This window comes from Mustela erminea, chromosome 14 (assembly GCF_009829155.1).
Source record: "Mustela erminea isolate mMusErm1 chromosome 14, mMusErm1.Pri, whole genome shotgun sequence".
NCBI classification, from domain to species: domain Eukaryota; kingdom Metazoa; phylum Chordata; class Mammalia; order Carnivora; family Mustelidae; genus Mustela; species Mustela erminea.
This window is the reverse complement of record NC_045627.1, coordinates 62048579-62073668: the sequence shown is the minus strand read 5'-3', so window position 1 is coordinate 62073668 and position 25090 is coordinate 62048579. Positions and strand designations below refer to the sequence as shown.

At 50.9% G+C, this 25090-nt stretch overlaps 1 protein-coding gene across 4 annotated transcripts in view; it reads right to left on the bottom strand.

Moving 5' to 3' along the window:
- Positions 1 to 24132: 24132 nt before the first annotated feature.
- ZFYVE27 (zinc finger FYVE-type containing 27) overlaps positions 24133 to 25090 on the bottom strand; it is a 38780-nt gene continuing 37822 nt past the window's right edge. The window contains exons 13-14 of one of the 4 annotated variants that reach the window (XM_032311979.1): positions 25008 to 25088; positions 24133 to 24218 (exon numbers count right to left, since the gene is read on the bottom strand). In XM_032311979.1, coding sequence (XP_032167870.1) covers positions 24148 to 24218; positions 25008 to 25088 — 152 coding nt within the window. In that variant the 3' untranslated portion in view covers positions 24133 to 24147. Of the gene's footprint in view, positions 24219 to 25003; positions 25089 to 25090 lie in introns of those variants that run through there. The other 3 variants (XR_004278498.1, XR_004278499.1, XM_032311978.1) reach the window with 3 other exon arrangements.

Sequence of the window (25090 nt, the reverse complement as noted above, 5' to 3'; positions counted from 1 at the left end):
ATTCTATTCACGCCCCTCCTTTCTACTTCCAGCAAGTTCTGTGGGCCCCCGTCCAAAACAGATCTTAGAATTGACCACGGGACTCAAACAGCTCCTCGCACACCAAGTTCACAGCCCACGCCTCACCGTAGCCAAAAGGTGGAAACAACCTAAATGGCCATCCACAGGTGAATGAGTGAACACAATGTGATCCATCCACACCAGGGAATATTATTCAGCCTTTAAAAGGAATGAAGTTCTAATCCATACTGAACCTTCAGGATATTATGCTACGTGAAAAAAGCAGTCACAAAATGACAAATATTGTATGAGTCCTAGAGTACCGAGAGCAGTCACACTCATCGGGGCAGCAATGGAATAGAGGCTGCGAGGGACTGGGGTGGGAAGGAGGGACAAGGAGTTAGTACTTAAAGAGTACAGCTGATTAAAAAAAAAGTTGGGACGATATGAAAGTTCTGGAAATAGATGGTGGTAATGGTGGCATACATTGTGAATGTCCTTAATGCCTGAATTATATGCTTAAGAATGGCTAAAATGATCAAGTGTATGTATATCTTCTCACAATTCTAAAAATTAAAAATAAAAACAATTTTTAACACACCCAGCAGTGCCATCTCCCTTGCCACCACACTTTAACACAAGTGACTATGATTTCTGGCCTCTTAACTAGTCTCTTGGTGTCCCTTCTTGCCCCTACACTGCACTGCCTACAGAACCACAGAAATTAGGAATCCACTTTCTTCCTTGAAACTCTCCAGTGGTGTCTCCCTGTGCTCCTCCATGTGTGGGCAGCAGACCAGCCACATCGGCATTTCTGGAGAGCTTGCCTGAGAAACAGCATCTCAGGCCCCAGCCCAGAACATTCTACGCCTGTGAGGAACCGCAGACACGGCTGGCTTGACCCACAGCCAGCCGCCCACCCTAGCTCTCCTGCCTGCCTCCGTGCCAGGGCCAGAAAAGCTCCTTCCTACGCTGGACTCCCTTTCTGGCCTCCTCTGCCGCCAGGAGTGCTCTGCTTATTGAGAAGTGAGCGGAATCCGCTTTATATGTCAATAAGGGTGTCTCGAGCTGCTGCAGCCACTGACAACCACCCAGGACAGGCCCAGTGGTGGCAGGGTGTCAGCCCAAACATCAGCAAGGCTTGAACTTGCTGCAGGCTTCTTTCCAAGTAAGGAAAATAAAAATAAACTTCTATTTGTTTAAGCCACTGGGGGTCTGGTTTTCTGCAACACATGTATTTCTAACCAATACAACTGGGTCCCCATTGCCCTGAGAATAAAGTCCAAGCTTCCCTGCCGATGTCCACAAGACTTCTGATCATCCACTCTGTCCCCTTCTCATACTGCCTGCCCCTCCCCCTCACCAGGCTCCGCCCCCAGCCAGCCCTTCCTCTCTGCCCCTCACCCAAAACTCCCCAGGCTCGCTCCTTACATCAGCAGATTGCCCCCAAGTGTCACCTGCTCAGCGGGCCCCTCTCTCCCAACCCACCCGAAGTAGAGTGAGACCCATCACCTCTCTTACTGAATTTAGAGCTGAGCACTACGAGGAATCACCATGCTTGTCATTCATCGACTTGGTTATTATGTGTCTCCCGACCCACCCCACACTGGCGCTGGACGCGGCCAACACAGAGAACTGGCTTATTCTGTTCACTGCGGCACCTCTGGTCTCCAGAAGAGTGACTGGCACAAAATCAGGGCTCGATAAATCACTATCGATTGAATAACGGATGAATTTGCAAATGTTTGTTACATCTCTTATTCAGTCCGCGCTAATCATGACCCTGTGACGTCATCAGGATGCCAGTACTTAAAGCCTTTTTTGCCAATGACCGAAAGGAAGGCCAGAGAGGTAAAGCGGTTCACGGCTGCTCCATGGCACGGAGGTCCACACAGGGACACCACGGGATCCAGTCCCAGACTCCACCCTTCGCTGCACGACCGTGAACGAGTCACTTTGCCCTCATCATGCAGTTTCCTCTCTGAAAACAGGACTGATGTGTCCTTCCTCATGAGATGAAAGGAGATAGTTCATACAACACACTTGGCTTGAAGCCTGGCACATAGTAAGCACCGAAAACGAATAGTTCTTCTCATTGTTAATTCATCGTCATTAATCATCGACATCTATAATGAGCGTGCTATTATTATTATATTAGCTTGAATGTTATTCTCAGTGATGATGAATGTTACAACCAGGACCGGTGCTGGGGTCCCCCGCCAGCCCCTGTGGCCCTCCAGCCGCTGTCCCCGCTCTCCCTCTCCCCCACCCCGGGAGAAGGGAGCCAAGGGCAGCAGGCACAGGGCTGTGGCGGGGGTCAGAGGTACCCCGAACAGGAGTTGTTGGCTTCGCTCTGTGCCTGCCGGGCCCAGCCCTGCCCGCCCGGCCAGGGAGACTCACTCCCTTCACACTGGGTGCACCCCGTCCTCAGCGACAAGCGAGTCAGGCTCTGAGCTGCTGGCTACCTCAAGGGAGCCCATTCACGAGCCCCTCAAAACCTCCCTACCTACGGCCTGGGGGCTCCAAGAACGTTTTGCCTCAGACTGGGTCCACTCATCCCTCGGGCTACAAGACACAGTTGAAGGCAACACTCAGCAGCGCCCACGAGCCCACACCTGCCTCTGCACGGGGGCAGGACGGCGGTTCTCTGCGCTCCAGACCTGTGAGGGCCACAGCAGAAGGCAGCAAGGGGCCCGGGTGCCCATTCTGAGTGGAGCTCGGCTTGGCTCTGGTTGCTGTGTGGCCTCAGCTGGCTCACTCCCCACTCCGTCCAAGGACTGCCTCTCTTCACCGTGGGGTGGAAGAGCACAAGTCTGGCCAACCGGGGCAAGTTGCTTAAGCCCCGGAAACCACAGAGCAAGCATCAGAATCTCCCAGCCAGGAATGGAGAGGGGAGCTCTGCCCAGATGCGCAGGGACCAGCACTTACTGACTGCCAACTGCATGCCAGCACCACTCTCCGTGCTCTCCCAGGACCGGGCAACACGGTGAGGCAGGTCCTATCAGAACCCGCATTGCGCAGGTGAGCAAACAAACAAGACAAAAAGGTCTTGTTCAATGTCATACAATTAAATTAGTGTGGGAACCCGGGCCACAGGATGCTCAAGCCTTACACTTCCTCCCTCCGGCTCCATCAGAACCCACTGGTGTGAACACACCATGACGTAGCTAACCGCCACCCCCTGGCAGCAAGGGACTGGGCCCAGGTTCTTTGATCAGCCCTGCCAGACATAGCATCTGCTACCCCAAAGGTCAGATGGGCCCTACTTATGAGATCCCGCCAATGGACATGGGAGCCGCTAATGAGGGCATCCTGACAGACAGAGGCCAGTATGCCAGCTTCTCAGGAGAAGGCTCAGGTCAGGGGCACAGTGAAGGGCCTTGGGGAGGGGCAGTGGGCCCCTGCTGGGACCAGGTGTTCTGGGTTTCAGCCTCCCCTCCTTCTCATTCCTTGGAAAGTTCTGTCCTGGGCCCTTCTGCCTTCTGTCCTTTCTCCTTCTCTGACCACCTGGAGGCCAGTGACCTTGAGTCTAGCTGCATAATGATTCCTTTCTTCCTCCAACGCTAGAGGACTGAAGACACAGATACTTGCCTTCCATCGTCCCCCTCTCTGTTTGTCCATTTGACAAAGGAAGTCACTGAGACCCAAGCATCAGGGAAACACAGGCTCTCACAGAATGCCACTCTTAGAAGGACTTCAGGATCTTCCTGTCCAGGGGTCCCAACAGGGAGCAGTACTGTCCCCTAGGGGTTGTTTTGGTGGTCACAATGCCAAGGGATACTATTGGTGTGGCCCAGAGATTCTGCATTGCATTAGAACAGTTCTGCAAGGTGAAGATTTGGGGTGCCACCCAAAATGCCAGCAGTGCCCCCTGCCCATCGCCATCAGTTTCTATAGCAAAGGAAACTGAAATTCAATGAGGAAAAGTGATTCAGTCAAGGTCACTGTGGCAGAAGCTGCCAATTGCCTATTGGTTTCCCTTTCCCTTGTCTTCCTTATAAAAAGAGCCCTCCGAATAGCCAAGAGCCAAGTGCCACCCAGCTCAGAGATTCCATCTCCCCATTTCCCCAGCAGCCCCATGTAAGCGGCATGCAAAGCTGGGCCCGTGAGATTAAGCAGGCATACTGGGCTGGACTGCCAAGAAGTCTCCCTGAATGGGAGGGGTCCCCTTTTCCTGACTTCCTCCTACATAAACCTCAGAGGGAGCCTGAGCCGGAACTCGGGCCATGAGACAACACACAAGGGATACAGGAGCAGCAAGATGGAAGGGTCCAAGGCCCTGAAAAGTGTCAGATGTCGGTTACATGAAACAAAAGTAAACTCCTTTTAAAGCTCCTGTTATTTGGGAGATTTTCCTAAATTGATATAGTCATGTAATTCATCCAGATTAATATCCCGCAAATGTGGTTTAAGCATCTAAGTATGTCAAGCAGCATGTTGGGAATTTCAGTCATTATCTTGGGAGATAAGCTTAGGAGATCTGATTCATAATCCCATGATCTGTACAAACTATTAAGAACCCAAAGGCCTAAAAGAGGAAATAACTTCCTATTCACGGCAAGGAAGAGGCAAATCCAGGACTGAAACCAAATCTCTTGCTACTTCTGCTGGTCGCAAGAGAAAAACTGGACCCGAGAGATTAACTGTATGAGGACGGGGCCACTCATCCCACGTGACCCACACAGATGAGTTCCTGGGTGATCCGTGTGGGCTCTTTGTGATGAAAATAAGCCCAGGAAGGAAGCAAGATCTCCTTTAGTGAATAAGGCCAGGGTTACTGTTTCTCAAGTAATAAGGTCATGGTCACTCATTCTTCATGTGAACTCCCGGTCACAGTGAACAAAGTAATTCAGGCCGGTTCTCCACTGAGGACAATGAATGGATGGTGGGCCAAAAACTCAGACCAACATTGTCTTGAAAACACTAAAGACTGCAAAGTACTAAAGAACTGCCAGGCTATGATCTGGGAGAAGACAAGGATTCAGAGATATGCCCAGCCTACCAGTTGCTTTTATCCAGAGGACACTGGCCCACCCAAAAGAAATAGGCACAGGGCAGGAGCTGGGCTGTGAATACCCTCAGCGCCAAAGGAAAGAAGTGAAAACAAGAGCCTGTCGGAGGTGGAAACTCTGAAAACCCATGTCCTGCACAGAATTGGGACAACACACCCTAGATGGGATGCAGAGAAGTTGGGGAGTGAACTTGACATAAATCAGCCCTCATAAGACTCCTACCCTGATTTCTTACTTGGCAGCATCAAGCCTTGGAGTTGAACTGTACTGGTCCCAGAACAGTAACCCCCAAGCTCTTGGCTGAAGCAAATAAAAATACTTTCTGGATTTTGAATCTAAGACTTCAAAATATTATTCCAACCTCCATAAGAAGAACCAAAGAAACAGCAGACCATAGAAACAGACCCAAAAGTACATGAAGTATTGGTATTATCAGACACACACTAAAAACAACTTTGTGCACTGTGTTCAAAGAAAGAAGAACAAAAGCAAACTTGAAAAACCTGGCAGGGAACTAAAAACTGTAAAGAGTGACATAGCAGATTTGAAAAGAACCAAATAGAAATTCCAGCTCTGAAAAGAAATGAAATTGGGATCTCAAGGCACAGGGTGGACAGCAGATTAGACATAGCTAAAAAGAGAAATAGTGAACTAGAAGTTAGGTGGAAAGAAACTACCCAAAATGCAGCCCACAGAGATTAAACATGGAAAATACAATAGCGTCGGAGACCTAGAACACAGAGCAAGAAGGAGTAGCATGCTTTTTTAAAAAAGATTTTATTTGTTTATTTATTTGGCAGAGAGAGAGAGAGGTCACAAGTAAGCAGAGAGGCAGGCAGAGAGAGAGGGGGAAGCAGGCTCCCTGCTGAGCAGAGAACCCGATGCAGGACTCAATCCCAGGATCCTGAGATCGTGACCTGAGCTGAAGGCAAAGGCCCAACTCACTGAGCCACCCAGATGCCCCAGAGTATCATACTGTTAATAGAAGTCCCAGAAGGAGAAAACAAAAAGCATGTGACCAGGTGTCCTTCACATGAATCTATTCTGTGGGAGTTTGTTATAGGAATGAAATGTTTTGCCCTTAAGTAAGTAGAACACTGGTCACAAGCCCTGGGGCGGAAAAAAAAAAAAAAAAGCCTAAAGTTACCCTCTGTCAAAGCTCTCTGCTAATTTTCAACCAGCCAGATCCTGAGAAGGGATGCCCACTGGCATCTGACTGAAGCCTGAGATAGCAGAGTTTTGCAAGACACGGGAAGGGGTCTGGAGTTGGGAGGTGGGGAAGAGTAGCTACAGAGAGCAGGGTTGGGACACCAGACAGGGAGGCTGTTGAGAGACACCAGGGGGAGGAGCCCGAGAAGTCTGGGAAAAACAAGCAAAGATCTCAGAGGGGTCTCCAGGAACACCTCTGAAGTATTAAACTGCACTTTACGCATCTGGTTTCCAGTAGCCTAGTCATACGGATTCTCAGGTGGGTTCCTGTCACCGGGGTGGGCCTCTCAAACCAAATCTAAAGCAGCTCCAGGCCACCCCTCCCCCCACGCACAGCCCTCATTGGTCCACAGGGAATGTGCACACCTCCTTTGCCTCACCGTCCACAGAAGCTCCCAGAGCAGATCTTCACTTCCTCCCTCCTCACTCTGCTTTCTCAAGTTGAAAGCCACAGATCCACCTTTGGACTCCCTAGACTGATGTCAGACATGGCCTCCTGGGCGCTCCACCCCCAACCCCAGGAGACATATATCATGTTCCCCTGGCAGTCTCCATGAAGCTCACCATGCCAGGTTTGAGGTAAGAGGAAACTCTCCCTTTGGGTTTGGGGCCCCAACTGCCCAAGGGGTTGCGACTCATAACACAGCTTTCTACAAAGAAATTCTCTCAAAAGTTCCCCAGATCTCCAGTTCATAATCCTCTTTTGTCCTCAGTGTAAAGGCGCCCTCCCTGGTTCTCAACCACAGTGTATGGCCTACAAGTCCTTCTGCACTGGGAGTCTTTGTCTTCATGCCTCAGCCAGAACTGCAGTAGGAAGAATCCTGATTTCATGTCTCATTATGTGTGTCACTCTAACTACACAGAAAATTCTAGAAGGAGACACAATACAATGCTAACAAGAGTAATCACCAGGATTTGGGGTTGTGGGCGAGTTTTGTTTTATTTCACTATTATGCATATTTCAGACTTTCTAAGACACATTGTTTTACAGACCAAAAAAAAAAAAAAAAATCTAATAGAAGATGAAGGTGGTGGGGGAGGAAGAAAATGTGGTTTTTGAAGCAAACATTGTTGGGTACCCACCCAACCACTATGTCCCCATGCCATCCTCATTAAATAACCCTTCAAAAATTGTTTTCCGGGGCGCCTGGGTGGCTCAGTTGGTTGGACGACTGCTTTCAGCTCAGGTCATGCTCCTGGAGTCCGGGGATCGAGACCCGCATCGGGCTCCCAGCTCCATGGGGAGTCTGCTTCTCCCTCTGACCTTCTCCTTGCTCATACTCTCTCTCACTGTCTCTCTCTCAAATAAATAAAATCTTAAAAAAAAAAAAAATTGTTTTCCTGGGGCGCCTAGGTGGCTCAGTGAGTTAAGCCTCTACCTTTTAGCTCAGGTCATGATCTCAGGGTCCTGGGATCGAGCCCCGTGGCAGGTTCCCTGCTCCCCTCTCTCTCTGCCTGCCTCTCTGCCTACTTGTGATCTCTCTGTGTCAAATAAATAAGTGGAATCTTAGAAAAAAAAAAAATGTGTTTTCCTGTGTCAGGCAGCTTGAGTTTTCCGGGAGGCTGGACTGTCTTCTGCTCCAAAACTGACACTTGTCATGTGTGGCAATTCCCCCTTGCCAGGGACTGACTGCCTTAGGAAAGCACACGTGACTCAAGAGAAGAAACTGTGACACATCCAGGCAACAGGATATTATTCAACGAGACAGAGAAATAAGCCATCAAGCCACAAAAAGACATGGAAAAAGTTTAAATATGTTATCGCAAAGTCAAAGAAGCCGATCCGATTCCAGTTCTATGACACTCTGGAAAAGCAACACTATGGAGGCGATAAGAGATCAGTGGTTGCCAGGGGTGACGGAGGAAGGAGGTGAAGAGTGTGAAGAGTCGGCTCACACGGGGTTTTAGGGCAGTGAAACGATTCGGCATGAAACTACAGTGGCGAATTCAGAGCACGACAACAGCAAGAGTGAGCCCTCACGTAAACGACTACGGACTGAGTGACGATGGACATAGGTCCCTCACCTGTCCGGATGGACCGCTGTGGCGGGGGATGCCCACGGTAAGGGCGACTGTGGGGTGTGGCGTGAGGAAAGGGGGGCATCTGGGAACCCTCCGTATTTTCCCCCACAGTTTGGCTGTGAGCCTGAAACTGCTTAAAAAAACAAAGTCTGTTGAAAATTAAGTTTTGAAAAGACACAAGAAGAGTAATAGTTCCTTTCCTGCCTGTCAGCAACAGGGCCTCATGAGGTGCGAAGCACCCCCCCATCCGCAGTGACCCATGACGGAAAGACGGAGAATACGGAGAATTGAATTCCAACCTTGTGGGCCACGCAGCACAAGCAGTCAAAAGAAGTCAGTCCCTGGGGCGCCTGGGTGGCTCAGTGGGTTAAGGCACTGCTTTCAGCTTGGGTCATGATCTCAGGGTCCTGGGATCAAGCCCCGCATTGGGCTCTCTGCTCAGCGGGGAGCCTGCTTCCCTCTCTCTCTCTCTCTCTCTGCCTGCCTCTCTGCCTACTTGTGATCTCTGTCTGTCAAATAAATAAATAAAATCTTTAAAAAAAAAAAAAAAGAAGAAGAAGAAGTCAGTCTCCACTGTATGATCACCAAGCAGCAATTTTAAGCTACACTAGCAATAAAATAACTCTTCCCTAAAAAAGTCTTTTGTTGGTCTAAGTTCTAAACCAAGTGCTGCTGTTACAGTTGTGCTTTAATACATGTGAACTTCCCCTTGGCCGGTCTTCAGTACCCAGCCTTTCATAAGCACGCATTCCACCTGACAGCTAACTCAAGAGAGTTCCCGGTTATTTGGGCAGTCTTTGATACAGACAGACAGACTTAGCTACATGTGCGTATTTTTTTTAATTAATATACTTCATTTTTTTAGAGCAGTTTTAGGTTTACAGAAAAACTGAATGCCCATGCTCTCCCGTATTACTAACGCCTTGCATTAATGTGGTACATTTGTTGAACTGATGAACCAATATTGATAGGCTATCATTAACTAAAATCCATAGTTTACATTAGGGTTCACTAAAGAGTGAGGGGAAGTTCTATGCATTTTAACAAATGTACAGTGTATTCACCATTCCAGTATCATATAGAAGAGTTTCACAGCCCTAAAAATCCCCTGTGCTCCACCAACTCGGCCCCTCCCTGCAACCACTGATCTTTACTGTCTCCCTAGCTTGGCCTTTTCCAGAATGTCACAGGGCTGCAATCACACAGTACGCAGCCTTTCCAGACCGGCTTCCTTCCCTTAGCAATACGCATTTAACGTTCCTCCATGTCTTTTTCATGGCTCGATAGATCATTTCTTTCTCTCACTGAATAACATTCCACTGGCTGGTTATCTCACAGTTCATCCATTCAACCGCTGAAGGGACATCTTGCTTGCTTCCCACATGTGTGCTCTAGGATGAGCTCCTAAACAGTCAGAATCATTCACATGCGGTTTGTGTCCCCAAACCCTAGGATGCTGGACATTCCTGCCTTTCGACGGTAAATCCAGAATAAAGAATGACAGCCAACTGAGGGTGAAAACAAAACAAAACAAAATAGAACTTGAGTTTCTTCAATTCTGTTTTTCTCTAGGACCACTTGGAGATTTGTGTTGTGTTTAAAATCCAATACCGTGAAGCAGAATGAGAACTGACAAATAGAATGCTTTTGTTTGGTAAGCACAATATTTGTTTATACGTGAAATATCCTACCGAATTTGAACAGTAGCTTGAAAATTGAAATTTCTTCTGTTCGCTTTTTTCAAGACTGTACAACAAATTAAGAAAATAATTATTACTAGGATGCCTGGCGGGCTCAGTCAGTTACGTGTCCAACTTTTGGTTTCAGATCAGGTCATGATCTCAGAGTCTTGACATTGAGCCTCATGTCGGGCTCTACACTCAGTTCAATCTGCTTGACATTATCTTCCTCCCCCCATCCCTCCCCACTGCTATGCTCGCTCTTCCTCTCTCTCTAAAGTAAATAAATAAATAAAATCTTTTTTTTCAGATTTTTTATTTATCAGAGAGAGAGAGCGCACCCAAACGTGCATGTGCCCAAGCATAAGCAGCGGGGAGGGTCAGAGGGAGAGGGAGGAGCAGACTCCTTGCTGAGCAGAGAAGCCTGACATGGGGCTCCATCCCAAGACCCTGGGATCACAAGCCCAGCCAAAAGCAGCTGCCCAACCAACGGAGCCCCTCAGGTGCCCCAATAAATAAAATCTTTTTTAAAAAAGATTGCTACTGATTATTACACGATTATTAGTCAAAATAAATTCATTATGTTCATAACTCTCAGATGGCTGCTGAGATTCCTGCCACCTGGTGTACGTGGCCTGAATAATCCCCTCACCTTGAGTGTGGGTGAGACCAGTGAATATAATGGACTATTACAATCCCTTGACTTTGAATTCATCAAAAGGGAGATTATACTGGGTGGGCCTGACCTAATCAGGTGAGTTCTCTTAAAGAAGGTGACCGGTCCCTTGAAAGAAAGGTTTCTTCTGCTGGCCTTGAAGACACAGCCTCCATGAACTCCATAGCTATGAGGAAGCTAATTCTGCCAAAAGTCACACGTGCTTGAAAGAGGATCCGAAGCCCCTGATGACCCTACTCCCAGCTGACACCTTGATCACAACCTCATGAGACCCTGAACTTAAGCAGAGGACCCAGCTAGCCCATGCTGTGCTCCCCAGCCCGACTGACAGAAACTCAGGTCATAAATATGTGCTGTTTCAAGCTGCTAAATCTGTGGAGATTTGTTACAGCAGCAACAGAAAACTAATATGTGTGCCTGAGGCCTCCCCACTGGCCAGAGACTCACCCTACCCAGGAAATCCTCACCACGGCCTGCATGGGCCAGAATGGAGGAGTGAGGTGTCCTGGCAGGGATCCCACTGTTAGCAAGTGGCCGACCCAGGCTGCAGGCCAGGCCTGTCTGACTTGGGCCCTGGCAGGTTTGTTTCCACCACTGATCCTGCAGGTGGCTGGTGGACGCCAGCCACGCCCTCCCTGCTGTCACTGAACAGTTGTTATGGTGACTTGCAGTGATTTCTGGTGACAACAGGACCCTGCAGCTAAGAAGGGCATGTGGGGGGTGGGCAGTCCCCTCACAGACTCATCAATGCTCACCCTTGACCCCAGCAGCTCACTAGGCAGGCACAGGGAGACACGGGTCCCCACTCACAGCCTGGCCCAGCGCCCCCTGGCCCAACTCCCTCCGCAGCACACTTGCTGTGACCCTTCTATACCGCTGGCCTTGGCCCGGCCTTCCCACCGGCACTGTGACAGTCCGCATCTGACGCGGGCTCCCAGTGCCTGCCGGGGCTCTGGGCACACAGGAGGCACTCACTCCAGGACACTGGCTGAGAGGATCAGAGTGAAAAATGGTAACTTCTCTTCCTCCTCCAGATCCCAGGGGCCACAGGTGCTGAGATACATTCTGAGGCCCAGGAAACTCCATCCTTTCTCCTCCTCTCCCACGGCCTCATCTCCTGGGCTCCAGGACTCCAGACACTGCTCCCTTGCGGGGGATACGGGGAGATGAAGCCCACTCTTCCCAGCTGTGCTGCGAATCACGGCATTCCACCCCACTGAGGACCTTCCCAGACAGAAGCAGCACCTGCCCGGCGGCCTGGCGCCTCCCAGGTTCCCAGACACTACACCTGCTCCCTCTGCTGGCAGAAGTGGGCAAGTGCATGGAGAGCCGTGCTCTGGGGAGATGCTGGCAAGGCAGGGAAGGCAGAAGAAACCTCTGAACCTAGAAAGACCCAGGTGTTAGGGGAGGTCAGGAGCCTGCCTGAGTCAGGCCCGTGGGCTTGGGAGCCCTGTGTCTCGGGAGCCTGGAGCACATTACCTCCGCCCCACTCGCAGGGCTGGCGAAGCAGCATCAGGCCGCAGGTGCTCTCTGCTGAGCACAGGCTGGATGGGAAACTCCAGACCAGGAAGGAGACATTGCTTCCACCCGGAGAGCACATGACTCACAGGGGAGGCAGCCCTCGAGCTACCTGGTTTTATCCCACGATCGTAACACCTAGTGCTGCATATACGCCTACTACACACGCCCCTTGTCTATGCCTGCCACAGTCACGCCGGGTGGATGCTATTACTTCTGCCACAGGATTGAGGAAACTGAGGCACAAAGTAAGTGGCAGAGGCAGAATTCGAACCCCAGTCAGGGCGTCTCTACAAGTCCTTGTTCTTCGCGTGACCTGTGCACGCGTGCCTCATATACTATTTCTAGTCCTAATCCAAGAAGGCCTCACTACTCTTGATGGTCACGTGGGGCTTCAAAGCCAAGGCTGGCTCAGGTGCAGCTGAAACTAGGGGTGGCACCTGGGGTGGGGAATGGCGGGGTCCCAAGACAAAGCAGCACGATGGGCACCTCCTGGCTGTGTGACCTTGGGCAAATCACTTAACCTCTCTGAACCATTTTCATCTGCAAAAGAAACATCATTCCTGACTTAGAAAGCAGTTGTGGGGATTAGAGATTCCCGGTGTCCAGTTCCCAGCACGGAACACCTGGGCCCAGAAGAGCTGTTGCTGTTCGTGGTTACAGCGGCGTCACCATGGGTTCTGATATTCCTCCCTTCCCTCAAACGTGGGCCAGCCTTGCTGCTGATGAATGGAGTCAAGTGCAAGTGAGGGTGGGTGCTTCAGAGAGCAGGCAGTAAAAGGTACATTCCCTCCATGTCTGCTTCTAGATCAGTCGCTCCAGGGAAGCCAGCTGCCATGTTGTGGGGACACTCGGGCTGTCCATATGGCTTCCGGCTAGCAGCCACATGCGTGAACTTGGAAGCAGTCTTCCAGCCCCAGCCAACAGCTTGACTGCAACCTCATCAGAGATCCTGGGTCAGAACTACCCTCCATGCCACTCCTGAGTTCCGAACCCACAGCCGCCGGGGAGATCATAAACGTTTGCTGTTTTAAGTTTGTCGTTTATTAGTTATAAAAATAGAAGTAACATCCTTTAGAATCAGCATCGTTGGACAGCCGCTGCTGGGGAGTCAAGCTGCCCCAGGCTCCATCACAGCTGTGATCACAGGGACATCTGCATGGAAGAGGTTCCCGGCCGTGAAAGAAAGAAGGATAACTAATACTTACTGAGCACTTGCCATCAGCCAGACATGGAGCCAAGCACTTTCCATTTATCCTCCCAACACCACCCTCAAGAGGGAAATACTATCACCTTCATTGCACAGATGGGGAAACTGAGGTACCAAAGGTTGAATTATCTACTGAAGACCATACAGGGCAGGACCTGCATCAAACTCCAACTTCTTAACCGGTATGCGGTGTGGCCTCCTGAAGGGCATAAAGGCTCAAAGGCCATTCCCCGTTCCTGTCCCACACAGGCCCCCGCCACTGTCACCACACGCTTGCTCTCTCCCGTGAGCGTGACTAACACGGGCTCCAGGACAAATCCCGCCCAGCCTGCGTGCGTCCCTTAGCCAAGACAGTGCTTGTGTCCTCTCTCTCCTGTCAGGGGAGCCCATCCTCCCTCCAAGCTGTCACCGAGCATGTTCACGGTGAAAGAGCCCCCGTCCCCACCCAAGGCATCTAGTCCAGCACCCCCTGCCATTCATCCAGACATAGAAAGGCATCCAGAGAGGTGCAGTGGCTCATGTAAGGACACAGAGGCAATCAGGAAGCCCTGAGCGGGAACCCAGGTCTCCTGGCTTCTCTCAATCCAGCCTGCACACAGGGGTTGCCTTTCTCAGCGACACCTGCCCCAGGGTCCGCTGTGGGCCCCATCCACCCACCCAGACACCCAGGGCTGGAAACAGAGGCCAAACTTCCCAGCACCCTCCGTTGTCCCAGCCCCTGAGGGAGCCAGGAGGAGGGGGCTTATCTCTACCTGTGAGGCGGTGTTGTCTCACCCCACCCCCGCCCTCCCTGCCCGGCTGTCTTGATTAATGAGCTGGTGCTATCTTATCTCCCAGCTGCCGCAGTTAGGGATTACTGGGTAGTGGCAGGGCCCCAGGAGGACACATTCTGCCCCTCAGATCAACCTGAGAGGTCCGAAGGAGGGCGGGGAGCGGGAGGAGAGGGCACCGAGGGGTCTGTTCTCCAGCTGCCATCTTGCTCTCCTACTTGAACTGAGTCACTGCCGAATGTGTAAACCTCTCGAGACCGCGCCTAACGTGTAATAGGAGCTCAGGAAATGGTAACCACTGTTACTTGAGGCTAGTGTCAACTCTGGGAGTTCTTGGGCCTGTGCCTACTCTGGGGCTGACCTGCCCCACTTGGCTAGCCAAAGTCTCGACCACCCACCAGTCCATGCGCGAACTAGGAAGGGACCTCCCACTCCAGCTTCAGATGCACCATCTATAAAATGGGCCTAAATTTGGGGTTTAGAAACAGGGTTGCAGGTCTGATAGTATTTTATTGAGTGACCTGACAGCGGGTTTAGGGATTTATTTATCTAGCTATAAAGCTTTAGAAAACCCCTTCCCACTCAGCCTCAATTTCTTTGTGAACATGCTGTTATGATCTCTGGCCTCCCCACAGCTGGGCTAGGATGAAACTTCTGGAAAGCTGTTGGGATGGCTCCACGTCTATTGGGAGTGTGGGCTTTGGGTTCCCAGAGAGGGTGAGACACCATACTCTGACCACAGGGTTCAAGTTGATGCATGTGGCTGCTCCTAGAGCCAATCCCCAAATCTAGGCTGTGCTCTGGGAGAGGAAGGCCTCCTGAGTCACAGACTGCCAGGCTACGGCTGATCTTCTGCTGTGCCCAGCTTACTCCACTGCCTAGGTGTGATTGCTCGCGCTCCCCAGGTGCCCGCCTTGGGTAGTCAGTCATGTGGCCCCGAGGCCGAAAGAACAAGGTTCTCTTCTCCCCGAGGGATGGAGAGACTCCAATCTAACCTTGAGCCAGTGGCCAGCACATCTGAAGTCAGGCAGTTAACTCCACCAGGCGCATGCGGGGCCTGCACCCAGAACCCCATGGCTCAGGGGACTCCCACCAACCTCTTCCCTAGCTTTCTCAAGGAGCACGTGGTCGCTCTGTAGGAGGCAGGAGGGATGTGAAGATGAGTGAGGGCTGGGAGGGGAGGGGTGAGTGAGGGGGAGGGACTTTCAGATGAGTAGATAGGATAAGGGGAAATGGATGAATGAAGGGGAGGAGGAAAGAAAAGCAGCTGAATAAAAGGGAAGAGTGGACCAATGTAGGAAAGGAAGGAAGGACGCTATAAGAGAGGCACGAAGAGATGATGGATAGATGGACAGAGGGATGGATGGATGGATGGAGGGATAAGGGGTAGGATGAAGAAAGATGGATGTCAGAGTCTCACTGGACCCCAAACCCCACTGCTTTACTGGGTACAGCAAATAAGAAGCCCAGCAGAGGACTTTATTTCCAGAAGGGCATACAGATGAACTCTCTGGGGCCCCACAGCCAGTCTTCCCTCCCCCACTCCAAAGACATTCCTAGGACCACTCCTTTCCCCTGATTCTCTGCCTCTTCCCACTGTCCCTTCCCAAAGGGCAAAGGGCAGCACAGCCAAGGAAAGCTATCTGCTATCAGCCCCATTTAGCCCAGCGCTGTTTACTCTGGGTCTGCAATTAACAGAGTCTCTTTCCCAGATCAGTTAATAGTGGGGGGTCCAAAGAGGGCACTGGGAGCCCCGACAGGCCAGGTTACTTATGGATGAACAATGGGGAATGGATGGAGCCTACTCCCTCATCTTGTTCTGATGTGTCCCGTCAGCCACCCCTTCCTGACTCTCAATGAGGCAGTTCTCAGCTCAAAAAGGCTGACAGGGGATGGTGCTAGAAAGCCCTGCCTCCAGTTATGTGGGTGCAGCTGGGGTCCCAGATCTGCCTTCATCTAGGCAGCTCCCAGGATCAGGGTGAAAAGACCAGACAGCCTGTGGTGAAGATCTGGGCCTAGGAAGGGACCAGACCTGGGTTCAGAGACCCATCTCTTCCCACTTAGCAGCCGTGTGAACTTGAGCAAGTGACTTAATCACTCTGAACCTCTGTCTTCCCCTCCATGAAATGGGAATGATGGAAAGACAGAGCTATGTCAAGGTCAAGGGTGCTGTGAGGATGGAATGAGTTCACAGAACATGTTCGTCATTGGCCACAACTTTGAGCTCCTCTGGGGACCCTGGGGCACATGTCCCCACCTCTTCATCCTCCTAGCTCCTTCTACTCTCCCCCAGGGTCCTATCAGGGACCAGCAAACACCTGCAGGTTCTGTCTCGTCACTTGCCCGGCAGGACTCAAGAAGTTCCTGGCTGTCCAGTACAGTAGCCACCAGCCCCACGAGACAATTTAAATTAAAATTAACTAAAATTAATGATCCAGCCTTTAGAAAGGACTGCAGCACTGACACACACTGCAACACAGATGCACCATGAAAACAATCTGCTCAAGCGAGAGAAGCCGGCGTGAAAGGTCACATGCTGTAGGATTTCATTTACATGCAATGCCCAGAATCGCCAAATCCACAGGGACAGAGAGGGGCTGGCTGGCTTCCAGGGGCTGCGGGCAGGGGGCACGGGTGCTTCACGTGGACAGAGTGATGAAAATATTCTAGAACTAGACGCGGTGGCTGCCGTACGCTGTGAATGTGCTATCCGCCCCTGAACTGTTCACGTCAATAAATAGCTGATTGTATCTTATGTGAATTTCATCTAGCTAAAAATGTTCAATTAACTTAAAAGTTCAGCTCCTTGGTAGCACAAGCCACATCTCCAATGCCCAGGAGCAACACACAGCCAGTGGCTACCACACTGAAGAGCACAGATAGAACAAATTTCTACCACTGCAGGTTTTTAAACAAATGTGATTCTAGGGGCACCTGGGTGGCTCAGTCAGTTAAGTGTCTGCCTTCGGCTCAGGTCATGATCTCAGGGTGCTGGGATCGAGCCCAGTGTCAGGCTCCCTAATCATGCTCTTTCTTGTTTTCTCGATCTCTCTCTCTCTCTCAAATAAATAAATAAAATCTTTAAGAAAAACAAAAACAGGGGCACCTGGGTGGCTCAGTGGGTTAAAGCCTCTGTCTTCAGCTTAGGTCATGATCCCAGGGTCCTGGGATTGAGCCCGGCATCAGGCTCTCTGCTCAGCGGGGAGCCTGCTTCCTCCTCTCTCTCTGCCTGCCTGTCTGCCTACTTGTGATCTCTGTCTGTCAAATAAATAAATAAAATCTTTTAAAAAATAAAAATAAATAAACGAAAACAACCCTGATCTCCAGGTAATCAAATGATAATAGTGATAAGACTTCTTCACGTCCATTACCTTCTCGGACCCTCTCACCAGCATGGCATCATTATTTTCCTTTAAGAGGTGGGGAAACCCAGAGAGGGGATGTCCAAGCCTGAGCTTGCACAGGAAGTGATGGGACAGGGATTTGGTCTAGGGCCTACAGGCATCAGGTCTGGGGCCCTCTCTGCCTCCCTCAGAGCTGGGCCCAGAAGTGACGACTCAAGTCCCTGACCATCTGGCTGTCCTGCTCACATACCAGACTTGGTTTCGCCTCCCATCTGCTTTGTCCTGAATGGGCACTGGCACCAGACTCAAATGGAAAAGGGTGTGAAAGGGTGCAATCTGGAAGGTGAAGGGTGTTTAGTTCCTGTTTGCAAAAACTGTGGGGAAGAGGACTGACTTATTGCCAAGTGATTTGGAATTTTCACAAAAATTCCAGGAAGCCAGAGGCTGGGTAATGCGAGTAGAGGGAAAGAATGTACCTTTCCCTGACCTCAAGCTGCCGGGCCACAGAACCCAGTCAAGAGGGCGCAGACCCCTGTCTCTCATGGACCCTGAGCTGTCTTCAGAGTCCTTGGGGTGGCTGGGTGGGGAGTCGGGGAGGGGCACACTTCAGGCTAAAAAGGCCTAGAAATGTTCCTGACCTTGGCACAATCCAGACCCGTGGGGCAGCAAAAAACACGGAATGTCGGGGGGAGTCAGAGCTCTGCTGGGTTCCATTCGTCACTGTACTGCCTGAGTGACCCGGACATCGTTCCTCAGCTCTCTGAGCCTCAATTTCCTCCTCTGCAAAATGGGGACTGATCACACAGACCTCCTTCAGTCGCTGAAGGATGAAGCAAGATATCAGATGCGACTCCCAAACCTGGTAAAGGAGAATTATCCTGCCGGGACACCCACAGCTCTCAGCCACTGTCCTCATGAGGACCTCCCAGGAAGTGCAAACCTCTGGAAAGTCTTCAGACCAAGTCCCTGCTGATAATAATACTAACAGCAGCACTGTGCCAGGCTCGCTGAAGCAGGATTATGAAATCCCAGACGGAGGGACTGACTGGCTGCCCAGTCGGTGTGCAAATGTGTATAGTGGAGTCCGATCCCTCCGGAAGATTCCCAGCTGTGTGACCGCAGGCAATTCCTCAATCACCTTTGATTTCTCATCTGTAAACAGCAGTGATAAGAACATCTGCCTGTTGGCATTGCTGAGAGGTTTAAATGAGATGATAAAGCACTCCTGCCCGGCCCAGCCTGGGATGCACAATGTCTGCTAACACGGGTGTTAATCAGCTGGGTGCTGCGGAAGGTGAGAGGGACAAGTACCTCCCTAAGCTGACCCCCAGGCACAGGAAGCAGGTTGTAAGGAGCCTCTAGAAGGGAGAGTTCTTTCATTTCAGCCTCAAGGAGGCCCATGAGCCTTGGAGAGTGGCTGCAAGCAGCTGGGGGAGGGGTGGAGCAGGGAGGCAGGCAAGGTCCCCCTCCAAGGCCAGCGTTTCTCATCCTGGTCCCCGGGCCACTGCCTCAGATCCACCTGGGGTGACATGTGTTCAACTAGAATCTGCAGGTGACCCAGCAGCAAGCCGAATGTGGGAACCTCTCTCCTCCCCTGGCTGTCGGGTGTGCCCTGCGATGGCCCACGTCGGCCAGCCCAGTGCAGGGAGCCCAAGGAGACCAGGACAATTCACAGGTAACCCCAAACCTCGTCGGCCCATTGCACCTCTAACAATCCAACAAAAACAGAACCACCACGGGGCATATGCAGCGGTGAGGTCTAACACCAGGTACAGCGCACGGACGGGAACAGATGCCCACCAGTCAGAACACCCAGAGTGGCGGAATCGGGCCCCACCAGCGGCATGAGCCCCAGGGAGAGTTCACGCTGGACGGGTGCACTGCGGGCTCTGGGAACGCCCCCTGGGTTGGGCTCTGGGCCCAGCCCCAGTCCTAACCACACTTGCCCCCTCTCATCTATTTTATCTGCGGGGTTCCCACAAGCCACATCATTTGAAAACAGGATCGCCTTACTTTAAAAACACCAGTGGTGAAAAGCACTGATTTATGAGTGCTTCTCCACAGGGTCTCTCTCTCAGCCTTTGGGACAGGACGACTCTTGGTCGTGCAGGGCTGGGCTGGAGTTAGGCATCCCTGGCCCCTGCCAATAAATGCCAACGTCAGCCCCAGGCTCCCTCACCACCCTACACAGGCAGGGTGGGGCCGGCTATCCATGCAGCTGAGAACTTCTAGCCCAATGCTCCCCAGCTTTATAGCTGAAACAACTGGGCCCTGAGAAGTCAAGCAACCAGCCCAAGGCCACAGTGCGGCAGGCGACTGGAGAAGAGGAAAACCACAAATAGTAGCTTGAGACCAACCCCGCCAGGACCTCAGGTTCCCAGAGGTGGGGAGGAGGCAAGTAGGGACCCCTTTTCAGAGAGCCTTGTATGAACCCCGACACCCTAACCCGCCAGCCGGAAGAACAAGGACCAGGTAGCCCCTGCCGTGGCCTGAACCCTCAGCACAGAAGAGCCATTCTGAACCCAGGAAAAGAGCTGAGACCACCTCAATGGCCCTCAGGGCAAGCGCCCAGCAGTTCCCAGGCTCAGGCCCCAGCTCCCTCCCAGCAGAAGACAATTGCTCCATTGGGTAGGGTAGGGGACTGGAGATTCCCTGGCCCTGCTGGGCTCCTCCCCACCAGCACCCTCTCCTTAATGAGGCCATTGTTTGCCCAGGGTTCCCCCAACAGCTGGCCCCCACTCCTACCACTCGTGCCCTGGGTTTCCCCTCTGCTGTCCTGCCCTCCAGCACCTCCTGGGGGCTTCCTGACTTCCTCCCCTAAACCTTGAGCACAAAGGCCCCCCAGGGCCTCTCTGACCTCCAGTTCCCCTTGCCAGGCCACTCATGTCCCTCACCCAGCCTCTGTTTTCCAAAGTAATCAAAGATGCATGGGCTGCCAATCTACTCCTGTTCAGCATGAGAGAAGGAGCTCCATCCTGAGAGCATGTAATTCCAGCCAAAAGCAAAGAAATCTGTTGTTTTATTTACAGGCAAATGAACCGTTCTGTGTTGATTTGGGGAAACATGGAGAATAGTTTATGAACCTTTATTAGTGCCTTCACACACCCGGGTGGTCAGGAACCACCGGAATAGTGAATAGCTTTCAAAGGAAACATCTTAGAAATCTGGGGTCCTAAGGGCCCACACAGCCGTAGCTGGGCTGGAAGAGTGGAGGCCGTGCACACGTGCCTTACCCGCGCCCCCCCCCATACACACACCCCGTGATGACACAAAACTCCAAACACTTAGGCCACAGCACTTTTAAGCATCTTCAGGTATTTCTCATTTAATCTCCCCCCACAAGTCTGCAGCAGAAAGTGCCTGCTTTGCCAACAGAAAAACTAAAGCACAAGGAACTGTGTCTGACCTGAGTTCCCACAGCCCACAAGTGGTGGAAGCAAAACATAATACGAGGTACCTTTGACTCTGTGTCCAGTGCTCATTCTCCTTTCCACAGAGATGAGGCTTTGGGGGCACCTCTCTACTTCCCCACAGGGATGTTGCGCTAGTGTTCATGTACTTGTGCGTTGCATAGCTGCCCCTCTAGATCTTGAGTTCCCTCAGGGGCAGTGGCCAGGCCAACCAGGGTCAAACCTGCTGACAGCCTCGGTCACTTGAGTCCCATGGAAGTCTCTGGCCCTAGGACCCTCCTTTTCTGCAAGAGAGTTGGGGTCAGGGCTCAGTAGGATGGAACCCCTAGCCACTTCTCACATGCAGGCAGGAATACACAAGCCACAGAGGGAACTCCAAGTTCTGGTTCTGGTTTGTAGCTGTGTGATTATAGTAAGTTACAGAACCTCTCTGGGTCTCAGTTTTCTCCTATTAAATGGGGGTAATAATACCTATTGAGATCATGAAAGGAAAGCACAGATACCAGGCATGATGCCGGGCACCTAGGATGCCCCAAACACATGTCGGAGAGAGGGGAGGGAAAGAGAAGTCAACATGAGCCTAGGGGGCTTGTCCCTCACCCCCAATCCCTGAACAAGCATGAAATACTCCACAACTGGACTTCCCTTGGTCCCCACCTCTCCTTACAGTCACCCTATAACCCTCCTGATCTTCCTTGGGCCTCCCAAGAATTCCAACAGAGACCAAAAAAGGTTAGCAGAAGCTAGCTACAGCCTGAAGTCTCGCTCCAAAGTCTCCTTTCTTCTGACACTTCCTCCCACCAAACAGTTGTCCACCCATTCAGTCATTCATTCATACAACATTTATTGAGCACCTGTTATGTGCCTGGCAGTGCGCTAGGAGCAAGAGAAATGGAGCTCTTGCCCTTGTGGAGCTCTCTGTCTACAGGGATGCCAGAAATTAAGACAATAGACCCAGTGCCATGATGACCAACATGAGGAGGCCACAAAGGGGAGTTCAGGTTCCATGAGCAAGCCCAGTGAAGAGGTGTAGCCTTCCAGAGTCTTGGGAAGAACTTGACACTACAAACAACCAGAGCATCTGAGGGACCAGAGCTGAAGGGAGAGGCTAACAGGTCAGCAGTGTGAAGTGACCGGTTCCCTCCTGCAGAGCAGAAAATGATGAGACCAGAGAGCAGCCCTGAGCAGTGAGGAAGGACAAGTGGGAGGAGGGAGAGCACAGGTGGATTTAAGAGAAACTTAGGAGCAAGGAGCAATGGAATTTGGTAAGTGTCTAAAGACCACTGTCAGCCAGTGCTCAATAGTATTAACTAGCAACTGTGTGTAGATAGCTTTTCCTGTCTGCACTGCCGTAAGCAATTGTTAAATGAACTCTAATCCTCTAAATAATCCTAAAAGGAATTACCGTTATTATCCTCATTTTGCAGATGAGAAAGCTGAAGCACAGAGAGGTTCAATAACCTGCCCAAGGTCAAGTAGCATTGCTGAAATTAGAATTCAGTCCTACTTCAGAGTTCTTGGCCTTAGCCAAAACATTTAGCTGCCTCTCTGATATGCTTCTAGCTGCGGTTGCCTACTAGCCAGACCCTGGGGGCCCCAGGTATGCTGGGAACCCAGGGCAAAAGCCTCCTCTACACCCCCAGCCCTGGCCAGAGAATACCAGCAGTGCCCACCCACACCCCTCCTGTTGCACTTCAGATAGGCTTCCTTAAACTAAGACATGCCCCAGTTCAAGACAAGCTTGCCTCTGCTTTGGTTCCAGTGAGACTCACCGATGATATCCAGTGAGTGTGCCTGCCAGTGTCCAGGGTCATAGAAGGGAGGACCGTGACTTGCCTCCCTGGCCACTTAATTCAATGACAGTGAGCCCAGCTCCAGCCTCTCTGTGAGCAGGACCCCATGGCTACCAGGGCACTCAGAGATCCTTGAAACATGCCCCCCCCCAAACTGCTTCCCAGAGCACAGTCTGCACAGCAGGAAGGCTCTGTGGGTGGGGCTGGGGACCTCTGGGACAGATGCTGACTTTACAATCAACAAACCTAAATGATGGAAAGCGAAACAGTGCTGTAGTAAGAGGACTGGACTGAGAGTCAGGAAGGCCAAGTTCTAGTTTCCTCTTACAGACAATGGTTGGGATGGGGGACGTTGAAGGGCCATAGCAATGGGGCCCTGCTAGCTCTGTGAGTTCTCCTAATTACACAGGCCACTCAGGCTGGACTTCTTGCTGAGCACTCAGGAGCCCCTGCTGTGAAGACACGTATCCCAAGGGGGAGCACTGACATCATAAAAGGCAGGTAATTCCCGAAGACTCTGAAATAAGGACAAGATTCTGTCTCATCACCTTGGGCATCACAGCCCTCCTGGGAGGCAGGTGAACCTGGGCCGGCGGACCTTGCTCACAGGCTGGGACCGAAGAGGCCCCACCTGGGGCAGGCAACAAAGTCAGCCTCACCCCCGTCATCCTCTCCACCTCCTCCTTCTTCCTTATTTCATTTGCTCCTCAGGATGGCCCGGAAAATGTGAGGCAGAGGTGGTCCTCCCCATCTCACCAATAAGGAAACTGACACTGAGCATTTGGGGCTGGGAGGACTTGCTATTAAGTTGAAAACACACAACTGAGATCTTTTAAGTCCAAGCTTGGTACACTCCCCACTGCCATGCACTGCCCCTCCCGGTGGAGCCTTGGGAGGCATGAATGGGGCGGATCTCCCACTCAAGGCTCCATTACCATGCTCATCACAATGCTCCCAGACGCCAGGCACTCTGCTCCTCTCTTCCCTTGCTTCCGTAAGTCTTAACTAACACCCAGTAAAAAAATGTTCTTCACCTCAGTCTCCACTTGAAGAAAACAAGGTTCAAAGTTCAACAGACATACGTCCAAGGATGCACAGTTAGCAAGTGGCCAGAATTCGCCACCAGTCAGTCTGACGCAAAGCCCAGACACTTCCTGCCACACTACCTTGCCTTTGTGTGTCCGTGTCCTCCACAGGGATGGGAACCAAGACTGTTTCATGCATATGCCTGGCCCGTAGCAGGCTCTAGTTTAATGTTCGTGCATGGAATGATTAGTCCCAAGACAAAGCATTAAAAGGAACGAAGAAAGCTATTTCATACAGATAGAAATTACAATCCAACCAGAACAGATAATGGTCATGAACCCTTATGCTCGTAACAACATAGCTTCAGAGTATATAGAGCAAAACTGATTCAAAAAAAGGAAAAAATAGTAAACCCACAATCAAAGTAGATTTTATACACCTCTATCGAAAATGAATAGAATAGGGGCACCTGGCTGGCTCAGTCGGTGCAGTATGCAACTCTTGATCTCGAGGTTCTGAGTTTCAGCCCCATGCTGGGTGTAGGGATTACTTTAAAAAAAAAAAAAAGAAAGAAAGAAAGAAATGAAATGAACACAATAAGTAAACCAGCAGTTCTTAAACTTTCTGGTCTCAGGAACCCTTTACACTCTTAAAAATGAGTGAGGTTTTAGGGCATCTGGGTGGCTCAGTCACTAAGTGTCTGCCTTCAGCTCAGGTCTTGATTCGAGGATCCTGGGATCCAGCCCCGCACTGGGCTCCCTGCTCAGTAGGAAGCCTGCTTCTCCCTCTCCTAGTATCCCTGTTTGTATTAACTCTCTCACTGCCTCTCTCTTTCTCTCTCTGTAAAATAAATAAAACCTTTAAAAAAAAAAAAAAAGATTCAAGTGTTTAAATTACAGACCTTTCATTTAGGTGTTTTTTTTTTTTTAAGATTTTATTTATTTATTTGACAGAGATCACAAGTAGGCAGAAAGGCCGGCAGAGAGAGAGGAAGGGAAGCAGGCTCCCCCTTGAGCAGAGAATCTGATGTGGGGCTCGATCCCAGGACCCCGGGATCAAGACCTGAGCTGAAGGCAGAGGCTTTAACCCACTGAGCCACCCGGGTGCCCCTCGTTTAGGTGTTTTTACACTTAGCATGTTTAAAATTAAAACTGAGCGAAAGTAACAAAAATAAGTAACAAAGTAAGAAAAATAAACCAGTTATATGTGAAGATAAATAACAAATTCTGTGAAAAATAAGTATATTTCACAAAACAAAAAAATAGTGAAAAGAGTGGCATTCTCTTGATTTTTGCAAATCTCTTTCACATTTGGCTTACTAGACTCAGAATTTCATACCTCCTTCTGCATTCGATCTGTCGTTGCATGTTGTTTTGGTCACAGTATATGAAGAAAATTTGGCCTCACACGGAAATGTAGCT